The sequence below is a fragment of the Barbatula barbatula genome, assembly GCF_947034865.1.
Source record: "Barbatula barbatula genome assembly, chromosome: 7".
NCBI classification, from domain to species: Eukaryota; Metazoa; Chordata; class Actinopteri; order Cypriniformes; family Nemacheilidae; genus Barbatula; species Barbatula barbatula.
The window spans coordinates 5160354-5179707 of NC_136770.1; the positions used below are offsets into that span (position 1 = coordinate 5160354).

At 37.9% G+C, this 19354-nt stretch overlaps 1 protein-coding gene across 17 annotated transcripts in view; it reads right to left on the minus strand.

Moving 5' to 3' along the window:
- Positions 1-19354, minus strand: part of szt2 (SZT2 subunit of KICSTOR complex) — a 66149-nt gene that overhangs the window by 9259 nt on the left and 37536 nt on the right. For 5 of the 17 annotated variants that reach the window (XM_079460413.1, XM_079460410.1, XM_079460415.1 and 2 more), the window contains 18 exons: positions 17944-18120; positions 17297-17488; positions 16252-16454; positions 15254-15420; positions 15084-15181; positions 14871-15003; positions 14665-14792; positions 13413-13460; positions 11234-11355; positions 10964-11146; positions 7300-7564; positions 6517-6596; positions 5721-5846; positions 5340-5542; positions 4730-4835; positions 4121-4204; positions 3040-3114; positions 1719-1784 (listed from right to left, as the gene is read on the minus strand). In XM_079460413.1, coding sequence (XP_079316539.1) covers positions 1719-1784; positions 3040-3114; positions 4121-4204; positions 4730-4835; positions 5340-5542; positions 5721-5846; positions 6517-6596; positions 7300-7564; positions 10964-11146; positions 11234-11355; positions 13413-13460; positions 14665-14792; positions 14871-15003; positions 15084-15181; positions 15254-15420; positions 16252-16454; positions 17297-17488; positions 17944-18120 — 2456 coding nt within the window. Of the gene's footprint in view, positions 1-1718; positions 1852-3039; positions 3115-4120; positions 4205-4729; positions 4836-5339; positions 5543-5720; positions 5847-6339; positions 6410-6516; positions 6597-7299; positions 7565-10963; positions 11147-11233; positions 11356-13412; positions 13461-14664; positions 14793-14870; positions 15004-15083; positions 15182-15253; positions 15421-16251; positions 16455-17296; positions 17489-17943; positions 18121-19354 lie in introns of those variants that run through there. The other 12 variants (XM_079460408.1, XM_079460412.1, XM_079460409.1 and 9 more) reach the window with 9 other exon arrangements.

Below are 19354 nucleotides of genomic sequence, written 5' to 3' on the forward strand. Positions count from 1 at the left end.
AATCCATTGAACATTATAGTGAAAATGTTACAGCGCAACATCTGAAGTCCAAGATAAAGTACGTAGGCAGAGTTATGTATTAGCATTCAAGCTTTCAAATCAATTAATCTCCATGAATCGATTCCAAAATAAATATTTGTGTTTATAAATATAGTTTATATTATGTATAAATACAAATATTACATATATTTCTTAAATAAATACATTGTGTACTTATGTAGATATAATAAATACGTATAAAAATACATGGCACAGACACATTATATAACATTTATTTTAGAATCGATTCATTGCATTCATTTAACATCGCTAATAAGTAGCGGTGTGACAAAATGGTGGCAAGAGATCTATCGAGACCAGTCGGCCCAACACAATTTCCTTACGTAATTGGCATGATGGGTTTCAACGTTCACGCACGTAAACAGCGCCTTGAGCATAAGCACTAGTGTTTACGGCAGTTCATGCTGCCAGCGGCGCTTTGGGAGGGCACAGTATAGCAATTGCAATTTCATATTACATTATTTTAAATACATTCACTGGAAAACCTCTGCTGAAACGGATCATCGGTCTCTTACATATGTGCAATGCAAGCATAAAACATAACTGTGAATGAAGTTTTAACTGTTTCTCTGAAGGCTATGAGGGTTTAGTCAGTGAAGGAAGGAGGATGGACAGTGTGATATGATCGTCACCTCTGCTAACACGAACACATTGCAAAAGCATTTAGAGAAAACACTATATTACTGCATAATATAATTCATTAAAATAGAAGTTTAATGCGTTTCATAAAGTAAAAGTTGATTTTATAATGCTTACTTTTTTGCATTTTGTTTACAGTCTCTACCTCGGTGTCCGTCTATTAATAAAGAAAAACTCTGTGCCTTTGGAAAGTAAAGCATCGCCTAAAATGACACATGTTGAAGAGTTTAACTATTTTCTTATGTGCAGTACATTGATATGAGTGTTTTCAGGACATTTGGGTGTGGATGATCAAAATTTGGAAAACGCTTGTGTGGACGAAGTGTTTTTTAAACTAAAACGTTTTAGTGTAGACAAGGTCATGTGTGATAAATCAACTGGCCTTCAATAAAAAAGTGGTCAGTGTTTTGTAAACTTTACGATGACTGGTCGAAACACCTCACTGGATCCCTTTTTCGAAAAACATCATTGTGAAAAGCTTAGTCACAATCCATAATTAGCCCATAGAGAGTAGATACGGAAGAAACGGAAAGAGAAATGGAAGGAAAATTACTGTAGCTTTATCATCATTAGCTACAATTATTCATCATTATGGCCCCCAAAATAACACCAAGTTTGCCTCATGTTCCTTTAGCAAAGAGTTGCATTATATGTTCATTGCATGAGTATTACTGTATGGACAATCACCCACATAAGGCAAAACATATCACCAGACACACACATTCAAATTAGCATTCAACAAAACCAGCGAAAGAAAATCAAGAATGATCATCGAGCAAAGCAAAGGGATCATTGAATTCTCAGAGCTGTAGAAATAGTGACACGTAGACCTCCCGGAGGTCCCACAACATCCAGGCTGCACAGACATATACAAGGAAAAGAATAATCTCGATCAGGAATAAACCGCGCAGGAAGAACGCCCAAATTTGGGGCAGTAGCAGGAAGGGGAAGGAGATTAAGGGAAAGACTGAAGGCTGATTGATGGGAGACGGGTCCGCCCCGAGTATACAGAGACATACCGCAGAGTCGGAGCCCGTGGGTGCCTCGGGGAACGGCTTGCTAGGAGGTTTGTTGAGAAGAGTGCCCTGATGGAAAGAAAGGATGAGATCGGAATGGACATACACACACACTATATGCAGGACACAAAAACAACTACACACACAAGAGAGGCAGATGCCACACAGAAAGGTTAGAGGTCATTTTGCACAAAAATAAACATAACAGACACATGACAGCGTTGCCTGTTTCACGAGGGGCTGTGCTAATGTATGGGGAGAGGTTACAGGAAGTGACATCAGAGATGATCGATAACGGTGAGGCGTGAGATTATTATAGATGAGTAGCAACACATCCTTTCATGCTTCATAGAACTGTCTAGCCTGGGTGCTTGAAATGCAAAACGTCTGCCACAAGAGATGACAATTTTGTGTTTAATACTGTAGTCTAAGGGAACTAGCTTCCTGTTTGGCCTCAAACTCTATTTTCACTTAAAAAGAAGCAAACACAGTAATGATTTAATTGCGGGTTATGAGCAGCTGGGATCCTGAGACACCTTGCTGACTTCTGAACCGCGGGGAGCAAACCGAAGCTTCCTGCTGACAAACATCTGGACATTTATAAATATTTACATTTAATTATTCTTCATTAAGAGCCAACATGGACCAACTGCATGTTAAATACACCATCATACCCAAAAAGAAAGCGCCCCTGACCTGATCTCACTAACATCGGAGATTTTAGTCTGTTTATTCACATACATATGCTGTGCAAGTGAATAATAGGAACTGGAGCCAACAAGCTCCAAAAATAAAAAATAAACTATTGAACAATGTCCTAACAGCAGCGATGTGACAAGATTCCAGCGACAAGCAATTTCTCCGTCATGCTAAATGTGAAAACAGGCCATGGCGCCACACTATCACAATTCAACCAATCAGAAAGCATGGACAAGATTGTGGTCTCTCACAAAGTGCGACTTTCTGTCAAAGAATCTAAAACAAATACTTTTCGAAAGTCTGCACTATTTTTATGGCTTTCGTTCTGTCATTCAATATCCGATTCTTATATTCTAAAATACATATTTAATGTTGTGTAATGCACATGTGGGCGAGTAAAACATGGCAGAATTCTTATGTTTGAGGTGGTATTCCATTTCGAAGCTGTTTCTAATAATAAAGAGACTTAATAATAAAGAATCTTTCACAAAGATTACAGGCAGACACATAATAGCACACGCACAGAAAACACAATGTACATTCATGCAAACTCTCACTTTGTTAACTCTCTCTCGCTTTAGCATATACATTGGCTTTCTACCATTTATTTGTAATGCACAGTTACCTGAGAATTAACCGTTTGGCCCATGGGTATCCTCGAGCATTCTAATGCAAACTGCTTCACACAGAAATAAGAACCCTGAAAGAAATAAAAAAAAGTGAAATTTGTTACTGGGAGAGACAGCAAATGCTTTGATCACCTTATTTAAGAGCTCACGAAGGAAATTAAAATGACCTTTTTGAGGTCCTCGGTACATGTTATTTTTAAGGCAAGTATTTGTTTTGTAATGCTTTATCTAAAAAACTGTCTCTGGCCCTGAAACGACTCGTTCTGGATGATGTCATCAAGCCCTCTCAACCGACCATTGTCCTCAAGAATATTTAAGGCCCTCCACATATTTTTGGAAATAACTAGTAATTGTTAACAAAAATAAAAAGCTAAGAAATATTGTGATTGTCAAGAATTTTGTCTTTCTGGTTCATTTTATAATTGTTATGTCATACTTTAAAGTTTGCATGAAATGGAAGTAGCAATTGTCTTTTTTTCTGTATTGTGCCAAATACATTTTTATTTCATTCAGACTTCTTTAAATCATTTCTAGTGGGCCCTGGGAACCTGGCTGAGAAACGCTGATATTATCATTATTGTGATAAACATTTTTTGTACAAATTGTATATATTCTTTAAAGCAAAGTCACTCAAATATCTTTGAACTAAGGACCTTAAATATCCCCCAAACTATCCCCTGCTTTCAACCAGTGTTTTTGCATACATCCAAGTGTTTTGTTTTCTTTTTATTATACCAAAATGACTATAAAGAAATTATTCATTTGAGTTTTCCTCGTTCACATTATACAAACTTCCCACTGATTACAAAAGGATTGTGAAAAGGAGAGAAAATGAGTTATATTAGAGATGAGAAGAGCTCAGGATGTGGTGAGGTGGAGTTTCCTAGCTGTCGATTATGTACGTTTAAATATTAATGGCTCTACATAGCGTCAGAGGGCGAAAGACCCCATTAAACAGCTTAGCTGGTCGTCCATCGAGACCTTCACAGCGCTCCTGTGAAAAGCTCTGCTGATGTGCTAAGAGGCTGATGCATTGCTCTGAATGCCGTGAGACGCACAGACAGATGAAGGTCTTACTTGAAACGCTAGTTCCATTAGCACGATGCCTCCCGGCAGTGCCCTCTGCAGGTGGTATGACGTCGAGCTGGAGTTACTGCTCTGCTGTAAAAGATAGAAGAAACATTCAGTGTGTGTGCGTGTGTGGGCTTAACAAGGGAATCAATGATGCAACCATAGTAGGAAATATGTAAATGATAGTCAAGGGTGCCCAGAAATGTTTTCTTTCAGAAGTTCTTCAAAATATCTCATTTCGTGTTCAACAGAATGAAAAATGATAATTTACCTCTGCTATGGTAATTTTTTAAAATATCTTTCTTTGTGTTTAGCAGAACAAAGAATTTTAAACAGGTTTGGAACAACTTGAGGACGAGTAAATGATGAAAGAATCTTTGGGTGAATTATACCTTTAAGAGACCTTGTGGAGTTAATGTATCAGTGAGAACTCGTTTTTTTTTAGTTGAAAGACACAAAACGCTTCCAAATAAGTGGTTTGTCTTCTGTAACACCTTCCATGGGTGGGTGGAAGGTGTTACAGATGAAATGCAGTTAAATGTCAAAGTCATTTATGAAAAATCACAGTGTAAAGCTGATTCAGTGTTTGGATGAAGTGTGTGATGTTGTGTGCACCTTGGGACTTTCCTCACTCTTCTGTTTGTTATATGAGAAAGAGGAAAAGGAAGATCTGCCTTCAGTAGATAAAGAGCTCAACATGGCGGCTCGAGCTCGTGCAATACTGCAGAGAGAGAGAGAGAGAGAGAGAGAGAGAGAGAGGTGGTGGTTAATTCACTCATGCTGTTGACCATTATTTTCCAAAACTGCAATTCGTAACTTTTTTAGTTTAAAATAAAAGTAAAAAAATCACATATTGAGCAAAAACATAAAACCTGTAATCTAAACATTCTCCATAATTTAACTCTACAATGATAATCTTAAAATACTGATTTATCATTTAAATGCATGGGTTGGATTATGTGGGAGATGTCTGCAGATGGCCATTGGGCTTGGTCTTTTTTTTTGGCAGATCTGGCAACCCAGATTCATCCACGCAAAGTAGCAGTGCCAAAGCACAACCCACAAAAAAACCTTAAAGCTGTAATCTGTTACTTTTACTAGCAAAGTTGAATACATTTATACCATTAAAAGATCACATCCCTCTCTTTAGCACAAACACATATTGTGGCTCAAGAGAGCCTTTTATAGTTCTAGTAAAAGTAAAGTAAAAGACAAGTTTGCAGACCTGCGAGCCGGTGACTGCGGCCGGACCTGGACCAGGATGAAGCCCATGCTCTGGAGGTACTGTACATACTGCTGAAGAAACATGCTGGAGATCTCCTGTAACCAAGACTCCTCCTTTAGTCGACTGGGCAGCATGTCTGCAGAATCTGTGCTGTAGCTGCGATCTCTACCGGACGCGGTGGAATCGTTAGACCGATGCCTCTTCTGCAAACAGACGGAAAGATTAGACAGTGAAACGGATGAAGATTCCAGAGATCTACAAAAAGCTACTCCGAATTGTGACTCTTGAAATACTAAAGGCTTTCTGGTGGTTTAGAGAGTGGGATGGGAATCAGTAGACAGACTAAATATAAAGTGAGCATATGAGGCAGAAGAGAAAGACCTTCATCTGTGGCTGGTTGCTCAGTTCTTCCTGAATCTGTTTTCGGAACACGGGGTCAAAGAGCAGTGGAGTGGCGCAGTAATGAACCAGGCGGGATGACTGCTTCAGTGTTTCTAAATCTGCTACCTGCGCACACACACAGACAAGAGTTATTACAGCAGATAACTGTGAGATTACATGAGTGACCTCACAAACACATTGTAGAATTCCCAAATGTTCCCTCTTCATGTCATTAATCCCAACTGGGCTGTGCACACAAAAATGTGTGTCTGTGTCTGAGACAGAAATCCAAAGGCACTGGAATGTATCTAGACTTGATGAGGCGCTCAAAAAATCACGTTTTGAGACAATGATGGAAAAAACCACTCCAACCGTAAGGCTTCACAGCACACGCACGCGCGCACACACACACACACACACACACATTTCTCAAATATGGAAACATTATGAAGGTTGCTTATTCTGAGCAGTTTAATTAGAGAATAAACCAGCTTGTTTTGTTCTGGAATATGTCAAAGCGCAATTTATGTTTTGTATGCATATTCTATTCTCAGCATAAATGAAATGGAACACAAACAAAGATATTTTGAAGAACGATGGTAAGAAAAAGCATTCGTACCCATTGACTTTTGTTTCCATACAGTCGATTTTTGGTCACCAACATTCTTCAAAATATCTTAATTTCTGTTCTGCACAAAATGGAGCATTAAAGTACATAGTCATCTTCTACCGTTATTATTGATGAACCTGTAAAGCACTTTTTGCTCCAAGCTTATGTCCAAAAGTGAGAACTTACAGAGATGGGTAAATTGGATTGAGCTGATCTCTGCTGCCATGTCACAAACAGGTTCTCTATCTTCACTTGTCTGTCCAACTCTGGAAAAGTGAAAAAACATCACTTGCTTTCTATCTTACGTAGATTTTTTTAACTTTGCAACATTCATTGTACTGGATGGGTCCAGAACCCCAAATTCTGCATTAATATGGAGAGTTAGGATGGAATTAAGGGGCTAGTTCACCCAAAAATGAAAATCTGTCATTATTTGCTCACACCGTGTTAAAACCAGACAAGACCCGTGTTCTTGATACATCTCTCGTGTCGCGTTGCATCCAGTGAGGACAAAATGTAAAATGATAATAGGTTCTGATGCTTTCTATTGTCTTTCATCATGTTGTGTAAGCACATTGTCACTCTCATGTCATTCCAAAACTGTATATCTTTCTTCTGCAGAACACAGAGGAAGATATTTTGAAGAATGTTGGTAACCAAAAACCGTTGGTACCCATTGACATCTACTGTTTGGAAACAAAAGTCAATGGGTACCAATGCTTTTTCTTACCATCGTTCTTCTAAATATCTTCTGTTTGTGTTCTGCAGACGAAAATAATACAGGTTTGAAATGACATGAGGCTGAGAAAATAATGATAGAGTTTTATTTTTGGGTAAACTTTCCCTTTCCGAAATTCAAAAATTGCATTTTTGTTGAAGTGTGGTTAAAATAAGTTAATTTACTAAAATCAAGCTCTGACATGATATTACAGTTTTCTCTTTGTTTACAGTATGTTTGTGTGTTTTTACCTCTGCGTTCAAGTGCTTTCACCTCCAGAAGATGGGCTCCATGCCGAGCGACTATATCAGCCCCATCCTGACTGGTCAGCGCCCTACCTGTGTTCACATCTCTCAAAGCTTCATCAAAGGGCACAAGCTCTCCAGGGAAAGCCAAAGGTGGCAGACCACGGCCTGAGCTGCCCAACCGCCCCTGATCCTTACTCAGAGCCGGAGGAACCGGATTCCTCAAAAGAGCATCTGCCTCCACCGTGGAACTGAGGAAAGGGTTGGTCTCCTGAAAACAAAGAATTGAATGATGCACTTTTAAAAATAAAGATGCTTTAAAGGTTCTTCACAGCGGTGCCATAAAAGAACCATTTTTGGAACCGCTCACTCAAAGGTTCTATAAAGAACCATCTCTTTCATTCCTTTTTATAATCTGAAGAACCTTTTTTCGCCACAAAGAACCTTCTGTGAAACAGAGAGGTTCTTTGAATGTTAAAGGTTCTTTATGGAACCATTTAGACAAAAAAGGTTCTTCTATGGCATCACAAAGCACCCTTTTTTTAAGAGTAAATTACTATACGAAAGTTAATAAAGCACATTTTTAACTTTGACTATAATGAAAAATGGAAGAAAAACAAAGCTGGGTTCTAAAGCACATCTCTTTTCCCCTAAGAGATGGTGCGTAACTCCTCTGGCCTTCGGATTCCTCAGACTCTTTCATGTCAATGACTGAAGTCTCTTTTCAAAGTGTGGCTGAAAGCTCATTTCGCCACTAACCCGTCACAAACTCCCTCAAACTTTCTGATTCTTGGAACAAATGGAAAAGTTTTAACACGAGCAGAGGGTTTATTACTGCGGTTCATCAGCAATAAACCCAGTGAATACAGAGAAGGGTTCCTATGTGACTCTGTTAAAACACAAATTAGACCAACATGAAATAATATAAACTAATAAAACTCCTTTCAGCATATCTAAAGGCCTAGCCCCTGTTCTTGTGGGAACTTTCGGGCGAATTAGAGGTTGGAAAGCTCTTTGAAGTCCTGTAGGGCACGTTGGAGGCTTTTCTATAAGTAGCCAGTCCAGATGCCCCATGATGGAGGACTGAGTTGACTGGATGCCCCGTGCACCCGTTGGGCGAATAAGCTGCACTTTAGTGCCTTAACTCCACCCCTTGGGAGTTTGACAGATGATTGACGGTCGGGGCAAATTTTCTGCTATGTTGGCTCTGCCTTCTGTCGGCACTCATTAGCTGAACACAGATTAAAAGTGCCGAATCATTGACAAGGAAAATACGGCTCTGTCCTTTTGTTCACTTTTAGGGGGAAATCGAAATGCTCTGCTCATTTGAGCTTGAATGACAGGAGAAAGTGCACACAGAAAACACACACAAAAACATTTCCAATGTGAACGAAAAAGTTATAAAAATTCACATCCGTAGAGTTTGATAATGTCCTTCGTTCATAATATACAAAACAAAATAATAAGCATTCGTACAAATAAATATTATGACATACTTCATGTTTGATATTGTATTTGCTTGAAATAAAACATCTTTAAAGGGATCCTTCACACAAAAATAAATAATTCTGTCATCCTTCAGAAAAACTGAAAAGAATGAGAGAATTATAGATTTGGACCAAAATATAGATTTGGAACAACTCGAAGGTGAGTAAATGATGACCGAATTTTCATTTTTGGGTGAAGTATCCCTTTAAATTATGATTGACTTTGTATTGAAGATCTTTCAGCACTGTGTGATAAAATGTGAAAACAATAGTCAGATGACTAATATAAATGAGTAACAGCAACAAATCAGCTCCCAAACTCCAATCAATGTATTCAGCTCGCGTGTAGAAGATGAAAATCGATCGATCCCACCAGACCCTTTGCACTTCTTCCCTCTCCCTCTCTCTCTCTCTCTCTCTCTCTCTCTCTCTCCTGTCAGTGCTTCTGTCTCACTCGTGCACACATACTTTCACACACACAGACAAAGGATCAAACAAACACAGGAGCAAGAGCGAGCTGACAGACGCGATGCCATCAACAGACAAAAACAATATAGATCTCACCCTATTTCCTACAGAAAAACACACAATAAATTGATCATATGCGCTACGCTCACTATCTAGGAGCCTTTAAAGACTGTGTCTGTCTTTAGAAACCACAGCCTGCAAAAAACAGCGGCATCCTGAGACCTTCAATCACCTGACAGACAAAACCCTAGACGTTCTTACCCTTTTATCCAAGCAACAGCTCAAACATCAGGAAACAGAAAAAGCTCCGTCCCTGTTGGCTGTTTGCCATGAACACAGAGACTTTACTTCTACTAAACACATCTGCATGATAAAGAAATATCCTATTTTATTATAAAAAATAGATCTTGAGATGTTCATTTGTGTTAACCATCTTCACAGACAACTACAGTACAAGCATGAAGCAAAAGTTTAAAGGTATCATGCTGAACATGTTGTTCAAATATAATATAATAAAATAAGATATTAATCGCGATTCATCTTATCTAGAATAAAAGTTAGTTTACAAATAATTCATCAGTGTACACATACATTCATATATTCAGGAAAAATATAAATATAAAAATAAATCAACATTTATATGATTTCAATTACTGGTAAATGTAAATTAATGAATGCAAATATTTCCAAAATATGTATACATGTATGTGTATGTGTTTATGAGCACAGACATATATTATGTAAACACAACTTTATTCTAGATGTGATTCATCGTTTGTCTGCCCTAAATGTAATATATTATATAGCCTACAGTTAACTTCGTGTCTACATTTGGTTATAATATAACAATTTATTTTATATTTAATTTAGGTTAATATTAAATTATATGAATATCGTAATTTGTATATTAATTGAATTAAATTAAAACGAACGAACATTCACAATTACTAAAATACAACAAGTTTTTTGCAAAACCGTTCTCAGTTAAGTTTTGATTTTTACTTTATTTTGGTGCTACTGTGGTAACAAAACATCAATGTCTTTCAACCGCACATATTTAGAAAAGAATAAAATGAAATTGAATTGAATTCAAAATGAGTTCACACTACCGGCGGCAACACAAAAGATCGATAAAAACGTCTACAACTGTCTGAAAATACATCCTGACATTTGGACAGAAATCTTGACAAGCCAATCAATAAAACAATGTTATAACATTAGGTTTCGTCTCTGTTCTGTCAGTCCAGCAAACCGGCTTCGGTGCATTAACTCAGAACAGTTAAAACAAAGCGAATGAATCGTTCTCTATATTTAAATGAAAAGCATAAATAAGTGAAGCTCTGGGCAGGTGCACGCAGTGGTCACTGCAGTTCTGTGTTGTGTTTTTAACAGGTGTGCTGGAGTGATTGCTGTCCTACCCTGCAGCTGTGACAGCTGTCCGCCACTGAATGTGATATGTCAGACTGCCTCGGGTACGGATAACCACTCGTGTGCTGTTTAAACTCACTCCAGTAGACTCTTTCTAGCTGTTTCGTGCAAACACTCCGCTCTAACCAACCTCTAGCCGGAAGACATCCATGTATCCTTTCAAGATTGGGCAAGTCTAAAATTACCTTTTTTAATAGAAAATAGTAACTACACTAGTGAGTGAACTACTAGTGAGGGCCAGTTGCTCTTACTAACATACAGCATTGCATGTGTGTGTGTGTACTGACCTGTTTCAGGTCCTCGTGTGTAGGTGTATCAGAGAAGCAGTAATGGTGGAACAGACCCATTTTCTGACTCAAGAGGCAGTTGACCACATGAGCTCGAGCGTTCTGCCAATGCACCAGTCTGCCGAGCCCCTGATTCAGTGAGCCGCCCAGATCCACAGACCAGTTATACGTGTACAGGGTCACCTGTCAACACAGCGAGAGAAACAACAGATGAGGTCAAACGTAAAAGATCAAACCACAAAACTTCACCTCTTTTTTAACCCAACTGACCTTTTTATTGACGATGTGTATGTACAAGAAGCGTTGGCGTGGGGCCGCGCCCTTCGCAGCCTGCCCTGGGCTAAGCCAATCACTGTGCTCCAAAGCCTCGAATCGCTGAAGTCCCTTATGAGCTGAAATGACAGAAAGAGAACGACATGAGGTGAACCGGTAAACAAACAGAGAAAAAGATAATAATTCTAACGAAAGAATAAATATTCATGAAAAGGAGAGAGGCAATTGATAACACCACTCGTGAATCTATTTAATTTATTTTAATATGATGATAATGTACTGAATGAGAGCTCAGCGCGCGGAATACATTTAAAATGAAATGATAAACAGGGCTCATGGAAGCAAATAAAAACAGGGCAATGGCTTGTCTAGCCTTGAGGCTGGACATTTACAGTATATAATTGATAGTGTTTGAATAGATTTCGCTCTCTCGAGGAGTACAGGCGGTAAAATGAGGATTATTCCTCTTTGTCTGTATGACACTCTTGCATTTATATCTGTCAAACATCATCATCATACCACGTCTGTTCATCTATATCGGATAAACTGATGAGAAGATCCCTTTTGCAGGTATAAATGACTCATTCTGCAAATATGTGCTCTTTTGGTGATGTACTCTCTGTAAAAGCATTTGAATTCAAATCTTCATCCATGTGTATTTTAACATTTTGGATAATATGATTCTTTGTGTTTGCACAAAAATATCAAATTGAAAATAAACTTATAAGAAAAGAGCGCGAGTTAGGATTTCAGTAATCATTTCATTTAAATATAGTATAAAGGGGAAGGTAAAAAGGTTTGGCTACGAGAAAAACCAAAAATCAAGATATGCTTGCAGATCTTCGCCGTCCTTCTGAAACCTTGCAAGTTCAAATGAGCTGTTTTTAAGGAAATAACGCTGTACTTTTTAAACTATTCAATACTGTGTCTAAGCTGACAGGCACGTTTTTATACTTTTTATTGGTTAGATATTTGCAAAACCAAGCGACTAACTGTGAATAATGATTTATGGCAAAAATGATAAATCGCAAAATATAGAGATACAAGGTTTCACATGGACATCAGCAAAATAATGTTCGTGAAAAGAAAATACAGCCTCTTAATAAAAACAATTCAAACAATTAAAATTATTTAAAATAAATAAATAGTGCAGTCAAGTAGATTAATCGCAATTGAAAATAAAATGCTTGTGCTTATATAATAGTGTGCAGCATGTATATTTATTTGTATACACAAATTAGGGCTGTCAAATGATTAATCACGATTAATCCCATCCAGAATAAAAGTTTGTGTTTACCAAATATATGTCTTTGTACTGTGCATATTAATTTTGTATTTAAAAAACTTTTAATATAAAGAAAAATATTAAAATGAATGAAACATTTTATTAAATTAAAATTATTGGTGAATATAAAGAAATACATGTAAATATGTATACATTTTATTATGTTATGTAAACACAAACTTTTATTCTGGATGTGATTAATCGCGATTAATCATTTGACAGCCAAAATACACACACATACATGAGTACAGTATATAAAGTATGTACATAACTACATTTATGTTTATATTTAAATATTTACATTTATTCATTTGGCAGAACCCTTTTATCCAAAGCGACTTACAAGTAAGAGAGCATATAAACATTTAATCGACAGTTTAATATAAATACATTATGAAGAAATCTGAATTATTTCTCATATTTATTAAATATATACATGTTTGTTTGTGTATTTACATATATATATATACACATATAAATACCACACATACAATATATAAACACAAACATTTGTTTGAATTTATTTATCACGATTAATCGATTTGACAATACTAAAAAAAAATATTTTGATAATTGAAGAGCCACCCAAACTGCGTTGTTAAAGCTAGTGAATATTTAGATTCAGTGCTTAAGCCTGACAGTGAGCCTCGATAGAAATGCTTCACACATGCAAACTAGAACTGCTAGGACCTTTCTATTAGTGTATTTAATCCATACACATGCGAGAAATCAACCTCTGTTGACTATCACATTTATGCCATTCAATCTGTGCACGAGACATAGCAGATCTACTTTGGACATCAGTGTGTGATTGTGATGCAATGGAGTGATTTGGAGGGAGGACCCCAGCTGCCCAGTTAGCAGGAGCCCCATAAGGGGACAAAAACTTACGTGTGCACCTATTTAGAACTGGACTGTTCTCGTCATCTGAACTGTCTTCTGTGGGCAAACAGAGATGAGCAAACACAGCTTTGCAAAAAGAAACAACTCTATGTTAATGCTGCATTCACACACATGCACACACGGCTTGCACACAAGAAACAACATAAGCAGAGATAAGCAAAGACTACGAGTTATTGACTAAACAGACTCTTAAGCTGAAAAAAATGGATACAGTCAGCAATAAAATTAGACACAGAACATAAAACGAAATGAAATTTGTTAGCAAGAGCAGCCCAGAATAAAAACATGAAGCACAGTTATGAGGCAGCTAATGCTGATCAGTTAACTTAAGAAACTCTGGCTCTGATGACAGGATGTGTTTGGTGCTAGCATAAAGAAAACGGTGGGAAGCAAGAACTGTTGACCACAGAATTCAGTACGACTTTATATTGCTGTAGGTCAGTTAAAACCGGCAAAATTGTGCAGGTATAAGCAAATGAACGAAATCGTGAACATATTGGTATCACACTTTTGATGAAGTTTGATGGGTGAACCTCATTAAGAAATGTATGGGTATATTTTAAGTCCAAAACCAGATATTTTTATATTGTGCCAATATTTTCATGACAATTAAGAAAAGAATCTGCATTTTAATGCAAATTAATATTTTATATTCTACATGATATAAATCAAAAATCAAAACTGTTACAGAGCATCAGCACTACGATATGAACAGTTCATAAAATGTAATAAATAATTGGATTATTATTCTATCCGTTTATTGTAGCTTTTAATTGATACTAATCTTTACACTTTTTTATTTGTCTTTGTTTATTTGTCTTTGTCCTATATCAGAATGAAAGGACAATTTGTTTACACATTTTCATGAACATGAATTTGTTTGCTTTGATATTCTGGTTAAATATGACCCAGACATTTCCATGCAATTCACATAAATGAATATAATGCATAATACAGATATTGCATTATAATGCATCCAGCATTTCTTATGACGGATCTGTATCTTACAAAAAACTGCGACTGCATTTACTAATACTTGCACCTCACGTGTTAATGTGTTATGAATGGTTTTACAACTAAAAAAATAATTATTATAAGTAATAGGTATTAGAATACATTATAACCATCATTATAATGTGTTTTTTGAAAAGTTTCCTCTAATTTAAGAGCCATGAAATTATTCTGTGAGTATAAGTAATGTGTAATGGTGACATAAATGCTGTCACAACAAAACTGGTACCTTGTTCTGTATTGCAGTGCCATTGGCTGAAGTTGCGGCCAATGAGGATGAAGCTCCTGCTGGTTGTGGGCGGCTGGCTGATGTGCTGAATGTTTGACAGGGGGACATGCATATCTCCCTGAGGACAACTGTCAAAAAACATAGCAAACTGTTTATAAAGTGTATCGGCAGAAATACAAATGCAACTAAACGCATCTGGAACACACCTGGTCCTTTCAAACACTTTAACCGTAGTGTCGCTGGCTAGAGAGCTGACCAGATTACCAATCTCTGTGAGGACAGAGGGCAGTAGGAAATGATTCGAGACCTCCGCCACGCAATGCTGGATGGACGGACAACCTGTAAAGGAACAAGAGAACCTCATAAGGCGCGCTATGAATATTCAAGCCGAATTTTGCTAACCTTCTGTGGAAACTGACCCAGTTTGTTCATGAAGGTGACCCAGGGCAAGAACGTGGTCTGATAGACTGGGTGAAGAGTTCCCGTATCTCCTTCCTCTAGCCGAGCTACATGTCTTCTGCGCAAAGACACCAAATCTAGTTAAAGGTACAGTAGGGTCAGAGACAGGATGCAGTAAACCACGACTGACCTCTGAGCCTGTTCCTGCTCCACGGCCATGGCTTTCTCTTGACTCCATTGCTGCTTCACGTTCTCAGTCTTGTGTCTCCGTCGGCCCATGCGGCTGTCTTCTGCCCGCTCTGGGATGATGTCATCAGTTGTCTTCGGACTGCCGAGCTCGGAAGTTTCTGCTTTACTCTACCAAACACACACACGTTAACCTGTTATCCCTGTTTTGCCAACGTTCCTCATACTGTGCAGTGTTTTTTATTTTCTAAACATATTTTCAATAAAGCAACTATTATGTTCAAGTAAAACTATTTACACTGTCTTGAAACCAAATTAAATATAGGCCTGGAAATAATTAAAAAACCGTAGTACAAGAAGTTCAACCCTGAAATCTTCTTAAGTGTTCTGCGGAGGAAAAAAAGCCATACAAGTTTGAAATGACAAGAGGGCATGTAAGTGATGACAGAATTTCTCCTACTTCTTTAAAGGGATAAAATAATTCACTGAAAATAACTAACTAACTAAACTAAAATAAATTATTAAAAATATTATAAAATATGACAAAATACAGTTACTTAAATTAAACAACATTTTGCAGGAAAACTAAAAATATAAAAAGAAAAACTAATTGAAAATATGAATAAACTACAATTAAACTGAAACAAACTGAAGCAGTGACTATTTCTATACAGAAATGAAGTTTTTCCCATCAGTAACTAATGTTGTCAGGTGCATTTTTAATTAAACACCCAGCATGAAACATTGTCCAGCGAGCTTTTCTGCCTGTAGGTTACTTGTTATTAAAATATCTGTCACAAAAAAATATTCACAGATGGAAAATGACTGAGACAGAAAAACAAGAACCCAACCATCTCTTCAGCAATTTCACTTGACTGATCCCAGAACAACTGATTCATGCTGACCGTCAATACATAGAGACGCTGACAGTCATAATTAATGAGAGTAATTTGCTGTTAATGAAGACGCCACATGCTGAGCGAGCATGTTTAAGACACGCACCAACATCTCCCAGAAGCTACGGCGGGTAGTTTTTCCAGTGGGCGTGGTAGATTCAGGAGTGCTGCTTCCTGTGGTTGTGGTGGAACTGGGGGCGGGTGTGAAGGTTATGGGAGACGGGCTGTTTTTAACACCATGTGGACCGCTGGGGCGTCGAAAACTGTCCTTCGCCTCTTTTCCATCTGCCTGCGGAAGCTTTAAGGGAACTGTGGCAACAAAACACAAATGTTATGCAAATCATATATTTAAGCAAAGATAAATAAAAAACAAAGCCTCCGACTGCATGGGAATGGATTTCTATTTCTGTTTAAGCTGCAATCCATAACTTTTGCCACCATGTTGCCATCTCCTTTAAATAAAATGCAGGCTAATTTATATACTTTTATATATGTTTTAAGTGGGTTGAAGTCAAATAACGTCAAACTGCAGCTGTACACTGCAGCTCAAAGTCTAAATTAATATTGTACGGTTACCATTGTAAATTGGTATAAGTTAAGTTAAATTCAGTTTAGGAACTTGCTTAAATGTAAATTTTTGTTTATTTTTACCCAAAGAAAAGTTAAAGATTACAGCTATAACTATTCTAAATCAAGGTTGTTAAAAATGTCTGTTATTTAAAATCAAATCAAATAATGGCAAAAATATTATTCAGTCTGTATAAACTGAAATAAGTTTATGTGTGAAATAAAACCATTAAGTGAAAATAATTAAAAACTTAAACGATAATATGAAAATTGTATTATAGTTAATCATAGATAATATTATAGTTAACATTAACTACAATATCAATAATAAACAAATACATAACAAAATAACATTAATAATAAACAAATAAATAACAAAATCACATTACTTAATTGCTTAAACAATTAACTAAAATTAAATTAAAGTTTAAAGTACTTTAAAATAAAATACTACAATAAAACTGAACACAAAACTATAACTACACTTTTCCCCAAAATATTAATTTTGGAAATCTCTCCTCGAATAAGATTTTTCGAATAAGAACAACAAGCCGAGATGATTATTTGTATTGTTTTTTTTCCACCTGTTTTCTCATCCGGCTGGTTGGAAGCATGCAGGCAGAATGTGTCCAGACACAAGGGGTTCAGCAGCACCCTCATCTCCATGACGACATCACACAGGGCGTGGCGCAGGGCCGCCCTCAGCCTGTCCGTCAGCTGCAGGGGGCTGACGTTTCCCTGCTCCCATATGTCAAACCGCACACGCACAGCTTCACCTGCGCACCAGAGGTCACAGGTTCATCATCACACACATGGATGTACTTCCTGCTCTGTGCGAGGAGGTCAAACACATCTGTTCAGTCTGCCTGTGACTTTCTCGTGTTACAGGGAAGAATTAACACCTGTCCACACAATGCTTAGTGCACATTCTTCTTTATGTATCCGTGTACGCGGCTTATCCTTTATGCAACTCCATTCAAGTGTTGAATGCAAATAATAATTGATCTCAAAGAGAATGTTCACTCTAAAATTTTAAAATATTTGAACCGTGTGAACGGTTTTGTGTTCATAAAATGGAAGTAAATGGGGGCCAATGTTGTTTGGTTACGATCATTCTTCAAATGATCTTCTTTTGTGTTTTGCAGAAGAAAGAAAATCATACAGATTTGGAATGACATAATTTTTTCTCCCTTTAAATGTGAAATAAGTATCTTTGCTAAGGCCTCCCAACCTGAGCTCTGACTGGGAGAATCCATCTTTACAACGGTGGTCAAGGCATCAAACTGGTCCAGTTGAAGGAAGATGGTCGTGACGTCCCCTCTGACAGCCGGACCGATTCCATCCTGAGGCTGAACCTGCAGCGGGCAGCCTTTAGCATCCACAAATGACAGCGCGATACAGGCGATACCTGAGGAGAGCGAAGCAAACGGGAGAAAATGATTGAGGAGTGAATAAAACGGCCTCAACAGAGAACTGGCAAGACAGGTATGAATTATGCAAAGAATAATGCTCTCTGCAACCTCAAATGAAATCCAATAAATTTAGCTGGTGCAGAAAGACAAGTCGAGCAACGCTATAGACAAGAGAGTCAATATATACCGCCTTAAATTATATAAACACAAACTACATTTCAGAAAAGAATGCCTCTAGTTCAGTATGAATGTTCATAAATCCTTTAAATGGGTTTAAGGCTGTTGTATTGACTCGGCTCTGCTGTTTACAGCATGAAGCCGGGAGGCCTTGGAAAGCCACCGTTCTGATAAGAGCAAAGAGAGAGAGGGAGAGATTTCCATCATTGGCTCCCCGGAGATCGATTGCACCGTCATTCTTGCGGTCGGGGCTATAAAGAATGCTCACAAACACCTTGGCTATGACAGTCGCATTAAAACGCATTAGCAGCAAACTGTGGAGAGCAAGCACGGGTTTATCCAGCTGCTTGCATTAGCGCGTGCCGTCACCTCTGCGAAGCGGGCTCGCCACGTGATCCATGCGTGTGTGCACGTGCCAGATAGCAGACGCTAATGTGCTGCATGCGAACACCTGAGATAAATCATACAGGTAAAGCCATCGGTGTGCTTTCATACAGGCCATGAACACAATAGTGCAGTGTATGACTATGTTTTATGCACATGCGAAGAACGTGTGCGAAAGTGTGTGTGAGAGCGAGGCCCAATCACTCAATCAGTAATGGAGCAGCTGAACATCATCTCTTTGCCCTCTCATACAGCAATTCCATTTCCTGTGATCTTTTAAGAGCACTTGATGAGGTATGGCGTGGTCCCGGGTGACCCGCACGGCCCCTGTGCTGCAGTGAGACTACATGAGAACTGACAGAAGGGCCCTTTAATCTCTGCTGGACTCTGGGGCTTCGGTTGCACACTCAGAGCATGACTGATGAAGCCCGTCTCTGATTTATAATGAAAGTGGTCAGTGTTAATAGAGATTCTAGACCGAACACTTAGGCAAGCTGATGATTTTACACCGCCTGAGAGGAACGAATCCTCGGACATCACCTACCACCACTTGCTTCTGTATAACACAAAAAGAAGATCTTCAAAAATGTAAATGCAGTGAATTAATTTAGAAAAAATAAAACATTACATTGAATTTAGTTTTTTAACACACGGCTTCAGAAAAGAACA